This window comes from Dendropsophus ebraccatus, chromosome 6 (genome assembly GCF_027789765.1).
Source record: "Dendropsophus ebraccatus isolate aDenEbr1 chromosome 6, aDenEbr1.pat, whole genome shotgun sequence".
Taxonomy (NCBI): Eukaryota; Metazoa; Chordata; class Amphibia; order Anura; family Hylidae; genus Dendropsophus; species Dendropsophus ebraccatus.
Window position 1 is genome coordinate 8,722,285 of NC_091459.1, and position 8,285 is coordinate 8,730,569.

Here is an 8,285-nt window from a genome sequence, read left to right on the forward strand (position 1 = left end):
CAAGCGAGGAGGTATTCCAGGAATTCTGGGGCTGATGGAGAAACCCTTGAAGGCCTTCTATACATTCTGCCTGTTTATAGATGCCGATCTCTATTAGTTTGCAGAGGCCTCCTCTCCTCCTGACAGCTTGTCATCTGGAAAGCAGCGTGCTGTCACTGTCTCTGATTGATAGGAACTTCCAGGGATTGTGTGACCCTGCAGCATGTCCAGGTGATGTCTGTATCCAGCTGGATGGGGCTCTGGCTTCTCTCATGCTGACAGCTCGTGGCTCTTCTCTCCTTTTAACCGTAGGTGTCTTTTTAGTCAGATTATGCCTTTATTAGGAAGTTTGCTTTGTGCGGAGGGGTTTTGTCATATACCCCAGCAATAAACCTAGGACAAACACCTGAGGAGGGCATTAACCCTTCGTCCCACAGGGCTGCAGGATTTTTTTTTATAGGGTTTTACGACCTGCGATAACCGTGAGAAATGTTATAACCGCGCATGGAGCACAATCCTGCAAACACAACAGGCGGGAGGGAAATAATATTTATCTTTTCACAGAAGGGCCGGGATCTTTCAGCAGACAATGTGTCTTTTTATATTTGCTGCGTTCCGATAATTAAAACATCTCTAGGAAGATTGAGAATTAGACGCAAAAAGGTTTATTCTCTCACAGATTTTACTATTTGAAACAATAACTGTACGTTCTTGGCAGGGCCGGGACAAGGAGATCTGGTGCCCTATGCAAGGAAGGCAAATCGCGCCCCCATCCCAAAATATTAATTACATACATACATGCACCCTCACTCACATACATGCATGCACCCTCATACATACATACATACATGCACCCTGACTCACACACACACATACATACATGCACCCTCACTCACACACACACATACATACATGCACCCTCACTCACATACATGCATGCACCCTCATACATACATACATACATGCATCCTCACTCACACACATACATGCACCCTCACTCACACACACACATACATGCACCCTCACTCACATACATGCATCCTCATACATACATACATGCACCCTGACTCACACATACATACACCCTCACTCACACATACATACAACCTCACGCTCACTCACACATACATACATGCACCCTCACTCACATACATGCATGCACCCTCATACATACATACATACATGCACCCTGACTCTCACATACATACACCCTCACGTACATGCATGCATGCACCCTCACACATACATACATACATACATGCATCCTCACTCACACACACACATACATACATGCACCCTCACTCACACACATACATACATGCACCCTCACTCACATACATGCATGCACCCTCATACATACATACATACATGCATCCTCACTCACACACACACATACATACATGCACCCTCACTCACACACACACATACATACATGCACCCTCACTCACATACATGCATGCACCCTCATACATACATACATGCACCCTGACTCACACATACATACACCCTCACTTACATGCACCCTCACTCACACATACATACAACCTCACGCTCACTCACACATACATACATGCACCCTCACTCACACATACATACATGCACCCTCACTCACTCATACATACACCCTCACTCTCTCATACATACATACATACATAAATACATACTTACATACATGCACCCTCACTCATACATACATACATACTTACATACATACATGCACACTCACTCTCTCATACATACATACATACATGCACCCTCACTCACTCATACATACATGCACCCTCACTCACTCACTCACTTACTCATACATACATAAATACATGCACCCTCACTCTCTCATACATACATGCACCCTCACTCATACATACATGCAACCTCACTCATACATACATACATACATGCACCCTCACACACTCACTCATTCTTTCATACATACATGCACCCTCACACACTCACTCATTCTTTCATACATACATACATGCACCCCCACTCATACATACATACATACATGCACCCTCACTCACTCACTCATACATACATACATGCACATACACATGCTCAGTTTTACACTAACCTCCTTGATACTGGTCTCCTCACTGTCAGACATCCTGGCTGTGCAGGGTCAGGACCTCAGATAAGGACAGGCATAGTCAGGCAGTGGAGACAGCTCTGCAGGGGGCCTTCCTGATGATGACGCTGTGTAGGCTTGTGCTGCAGTGTCAGCCCGATGATCGTTGAGCGAGGGCTGCAGGGACATTGTTACCGATGTCCTTGCAGCCCTTGCAGCATACAGCAGGTCTTCTCCTCCGCTATGTCTTCCTCCCTGGGTCCCATGCGCTCTAGCTTCAGAATGGCCTGTCAGCTGACAGGCCACTCAGCCAATCACAGGCCGCAGCGGTCCCAGCCTGTGATTGGCTAAGCGCTCTGTCAGCTGACAGGCCATTCTGAAGCTAGAGCGCGTGGGACCCAGGGAGGAAGACAGAGCGAAGGAGAAGACCTGACAGGTAATGTATGCTGCTGCTTCTCAAATTGTCGGTCGCCCGCCGTGCACCGCTATTCCACCGTAGCGATGCGCGGTGGGGGAACAATGATTTTAGGTCTGGCCTCTCTATTCCACCGAGCGATAATCGGCCGAATCGGGCCAAATGGGGCCGATTCGGCCGATTATCGTTCCTGTGGAATAGGGCCCTAAGTGGTGTTGTGACTCCTCTACTTTTTGCTTTTATACCAAAAACCCTGCTACCGGGTTCAATCTTATGGAAGCTTCTATGTGGTGGATAGAATAGCGCCCCCTGTAATTCACCACCACATGGCGCCCTAGGCCATCACCTACCCCTGCCTACCCTTTGGTCCGGCCCTGGTTCCTGGGAAGCAACCGAATACTAACCCTTCATTATCCGATATAAGACTATGTTCACACAATGTATAACAACGGCCGCTGTTAGAGCTCTGACGGCCATCGGAACATGAAAACTCTGGCTTGGTCCAGTATGACAGCCGAAGAAACGTCATTTTCCATGCGGCCCATTCCCACTGTGCATAGAAATCAATTAGCATGATGCATAGACGGACGAAAAAACGCAGTCCGTGCGTGCATGGACAATTAATAACGGCCACTGTTCATAAACAACACCCGTTATTAATTAACATGATCATTTTTTTGAAGGGCTGCGGCGAATAACTGCGTTTGTTGGTGAGGCATGTGGCATTGCATTGATTTCCATGAAATTACGGCCAGGCTGACAAGAACGGCCGCTATTTTAACTCTAAAATAAATAAATAAAAAAAGCTTGTTGTATTCCCTGAGTAATATATTGGAAAATACCAAACCAAAGATTGTTGTGCTATGTAAAGACGTTGATTTAGATTTATCAAACATGGTGTAAAATGAAACTGGCCCAGTTTCCCCCGGCAAACAATCAGATTCCACCTTTCATTTTTAAAAAAGTGTGAGGAATGAAAGGTGGAATCTGATTGGTTGCTAGGGGCGACTGAGCCAGTGTCACTTTACATCAGTTTGATAAATCTCCCCCATGGTGTTTTGATGTAATATCATATATGTCCTGCAGGAAGTGGTGTATTCTCTTCAGTCTGACACAGCGCTCTCTGCTGCCACCTCTGTCCATGTCAGGAACTGTCAAGAGCAGGAGAGGTTTTCTATGGAGATTTGCTGCTGCTCTGGACAGTTCCTGACATGGACAGAGGTGGCAGCAGAGAGCGCTGTGTCAGACTGAAGAGAATACATCACTTCCTGCAAGACATACAGCAGCTGATAAGTACTGGAAGACTGGATATTTTTTTAATAGAAGTAAATTACAAATCTTTGATTTAAAATATTTTTTTTTCCTCCCGCTGGAGTACCCCTTTAACATGAATGTATAATGGCCTAACGTAAATAGAACTGAAATGCATGTATATATGAGCTGAATATTTTCATATACTCTCCTTCTTGTCCCCGCAGTCATCCTTGTGGTAGTGTTCGGAATTTGCTGGGCTCCCTTCCATACGGATCGGCTGATGTGGAGCTTCATTGGTGACTGGTCGGGGGAAATGCAGCAAATGTTTGGCTTCATCCATATCATCTCCGGCGTGTTATTCTATCTCAGCTCGGCCGTGAACCCCATCCTGTACAACCTACTGTCAACGCGTTTCCGGGAGATGTTCAAGGAAGTCATGTGTCACGGGAGGAAGAAGAGGTTAGGCTCTCGGAGATCATCCCCTAGTGTTACCAGAGTCACCACGCGGAGTACAGTGTGTGAACACGTGCCAGGAAACGGACTCCCGTTTTCCGATGTTGATGAATTTGACATGTACGTGGAGTGTGAAAACGTGGCCAAAAATCAGTCGTCTTTCTCTTGAACCACTGCCGTGATTGGTGGACAGTGATATATCCTGTATCTGTGATCTAGCTCAATGGGATTTCCTGAATTTCAAACTTTCTCCATTGGAACCAGGCAGCAAATTAAAAAAAAAGTAAAAAAAAACTACACATGACCTCAGGCACTTAGGCCAGTCTAATATAGTCTGTGTGACACCAGCCCGGAGCAAATCACCTCTAATAGTCCTAGGAGTATATAACAAGGCAACGTATACCTGATGGGTGATGTTATACAGTATATAGGAATAACTGGGTAAAATATACCAAATCTATCACCTACTTTTTCGTACTGATTTTCTGCACCCTCTTAGTGCCGCGCTCGTTCTCACTTTTATATGTCAGTAGAAAATGCTGGGCTAAACATTCAACAAGCAAAAGCCAGACGAGTTAGTCATCTGTTCATTGCAGTCTCTCACGCAGACAATAACTTTAGTGGGGCCGGTACAGACTTAAAGGGGTAGTTCAGCCAAAAAAAAAAAAAAAAGATTTGTAATTTACTTCTAATAAAAAATTTCAAGTCTTCCAGTACTTCTCAGCTGCTGTATGTCCTGCAGGAAGTGGTGTATTCTCTCCAGTCTGACACAGTGCTCTCTGCTGCTACCTCTGTCCATGTCAGGAACTGTCCAGAGCAGCAGCAAATCTCTATAGAAAACCTCTCCTGCTCTCCAGACTGGAAAGTATACATCACTTCCTGCAGAACATACAGCAGCTGATAAGTACTGGAAGACTTGAGATTTTTTTAAAAAATAGAAGTAAGTTACAAATATCTAGCACTTTCTGGCACTAGTTGATTTGAAAGAAAAAAAAAGTTGGTGAACAACCCCTTTAGTGCAACATATTCATGTGATTTAGTATTCGTGTATTGCATTGAGTATACTGTAGCTGTAAGTTTAGAGTACTGCGTGATGCTCGTGTTTACGTTAACTAGAGAATGCAGTGATCAAAATCCAGCTTACCGGAAAAGTCCGCCATCATGAATGCTTTGTGCTCCCTCTATACCTCATACTGCAGTCACATTTCTACATTGTTACAACGGGTAACTATTATTTTTACAACGTATTTTTCTACACCAGCAAGAAAGCATCAGCCTCAGCCCCTTATGCTATGTTTGCTTACTTAAAGCGACTCTGTACCCACAATCTGACCCCCCAAACCACTTGTACCTTCGGATAGCTGCTTTTAATCCAAGATCTGTCCTGGGGTCCGTTCGGCAGGTGATGCAGTTATTGTCCTAAAAAACAACTTTTAAACTTGCAGCACTGTGCCCAACGGCCGTGGCCTAGAGTATCTGTGCATTAGGCTGGCACAGCCTCTCTGTCCCTCCTCCTCGCCCTCCTCATTAGGATTTTCTACTATTCCTCACCTGTGTCAGCCTGGCACATGGGCTGGATCGTTAAGGCACCTGTGCAATGTTCAGACAGGAGAAAATGTTCTAGGGGCATTTCTTATAATGAAGAGGGTGGGGAGGAGGGACCGAGGGGTGGTGCAATCCTAGGGCATGGGTACTGTAGGCCACACTAGTTTGACTCAGGGCTGCAAGTTTAAAAGTTGTTTTTTAGGACAATAACTGCATCACCTGCCAAACGGACCCCACGACAGATCTTGAAATTAAAGCAGCTATCCGAAGGTACAAGTGGTTTGGGAGGGACAGATTGTGGGTACAGAGTTACTTTAACAGGGTTGTCTGGTGATTTTTAATTTTTTTTACTTTAATCATGGTCTGGCTCAGCTGAAAGTGAAAAAAAAAAAAAAAAAAGCAGTACTCACCTACTGTGATTCCCACCACCACTGCTGTTCTAACATAGACCAGTCCTCACTGCTCACAGTTCGTCCCCTCTTGACACAAGAAATTATTCTTCCACTCACAGTAATTGGCATTTCCAATCTGTCAAGATTTCACAAGTAAGTGGTGGGCGTGGGGGTATCCAACAGCTTAAGGATCTAGGCAGGTGAGTATCATTTTATTTATTTATTTTACTTATTCAGCCTGGTCATTATTTAAAAAAAAAAAAACAACAACATTTAAAAACCCCTTTAGACAAACTTCATTTGTCCTGTCGTTCTCCGACTGAGCGCTGCCGAGGATCTGAAAGGTTTATGAAATTTTAATAGAAATGGTTTCTCGTGGGAACGCACTAAAATAAGATATAAAAGCCTGTGCTAAAATTTTCCAAGCCCGATTTCCAATTATTTCCACTGGAGTTTATCTGTAAATTTTAAACCTACGGCCGTCTATAGGAAGGTGACCCACTTCTGCCACTAAGAGATGTGTGTTACTAAGGGAATGCTGCCAATGAGCTCATTAATTAGAGGTGAGAATTCTGACTGTCCCTTTCCCCAGGGAGTCAATGAGAGACACATAAAGAACATGTCTGTGGATGACGACCCCTCTGTGATTATGTACACCAGTGAGAAATGTTTGGATGTGCACTTACAGTAAGATGAGGTGTTTGAAAACCACTTACAGTATTTCCAATCACTAGTTGTAAACGGTGTCACATGTCACATAAAAAATGTACAAAACCGGCAGGGCCAGACAGGATTCTATGGAATCTGCGAGAAAATTAAGTCAAACAGTTGTATTGGCCAGTGTCACGCTCCTGATTTACTACTTAAAGTGAATGAACCATCAGGTAGATCGCTATGTATTTTTTTTTACCTTAAAAGAGTCCGGCGAAAATTTTTACTGAAGTATTGTACTGCCCCCAAAAGTTATACAAATCACCAATATACACTTATTACGGGAAATGCTCATAAAGGGCTTTTTCCCTGCACTTACTACTGCATCAAGGCCTTACTTCCTGGATAACATGATGATGTCACTTCCTGGATAACATGGTGATGTCACTTCCTGGATAACATGGTGATGTCACTTCCTGGATAACATGGTGATGTCACTTCCTGGATAAAAATGGTGATGTCACTTCCTGGGTAACATGGTGATGTCACTTCCTGGATAACATGGTGATGTCACTTCCTGGGTAACATGGTGATGTCACTTCCTGGATAACATGGTGATGTCACGACCTGACTCCCAGAGCTGTGTGGGCTGTCGCTGCTGGAGAGGATGATGGCAGGGGGGCACTGAGGGACACAGGGCACTGGAGAGACACTGAGCATCCCTCTGCCATCATCCTCGCCAGCAGCCCCAGCCTGCACAGCTCTGGGAGTCGGGTCGTGGTATCACCATGATATCCAAGAAGTGACATCACCATGTTACCCAGGAAGTGACATCACCATTTTATTCAGGAAGTGACATCACCATGTTATCCAGGAAGTGACATTACTATGTTACCCAGGAAGTGACATCCCCATGTTATCCAGGAAGTGACATCACCATGTTATCCAGGAAGTGACATCACCATGTTATCCAGGAAGTGACATCCCCATGTTATCCAGGAAGTGACATTACCATGTTATCTAGGAAGTGACATCACCATGTTATCCAGGCAGTGACATCACCATGTTACCCAGGAAGTGACATCACCATTTTTATCCAGGAAGTGACATCACCATGTTATCCAGGAAGTGACATCACCATGTTATCCAGGAAGTGACATCACCATGTTATTCAGGAAGTGATGCCTTGATGCAGTAGTAAGTGCAGGGAAAAAAGCCCTTTATGAGCATTTCCCGTAATAAGTATATATTGGTAATCTGCATAACTTTTGGGGAGCACTACAATACTTTAATACAATTTTTTGCCAGACTTCTTTACTCGATCGGCGCTGGCACAGGGATGCCAGTGGCATGGTCCTTTTCCTGAAACACCACCTGAAGCTGGCGCACGGCGCTGTTCTTTTGCCATGCACCGTCTCAACTCTTTGCAGGCTCCCCACAGTGGCGATATCCCTTCCCCTCTGTGATGCGGCTCCATTGATTCTAAGGAACCGGGCTGCGTTTCAAAAAAAACAAACACTGGTATCGA

The 8,285-nt window shown here is 44.8% G+C and overlaps 1 protein-coding gene across 1 annotated transcript in view; it reads left to right on the forward strand.

Annotated features, from left to right (window-relative positions):
• Positions 1-4,810, forward strand: part of NMUR1 (neuromedin U receptor 1) — a 53,991-nt gene extending 49,181 nt beyond the window's left edge. The window contains exon 4 of the mRNA XM_069973403.1: positions 3,941-4,810. Coding sequence (XP_069829504.1) covers positions 3,941-4,338 — 398 coding nt within the window. The 3' untranslated portion in view covers positions 4,339-4,810. The remainder of the gene's footprint in view (positions 1-3,940) is intronic.
• The last annotated feature ends 3,475 nt before the right edge of the window (positions 4,811-8,285 follow it).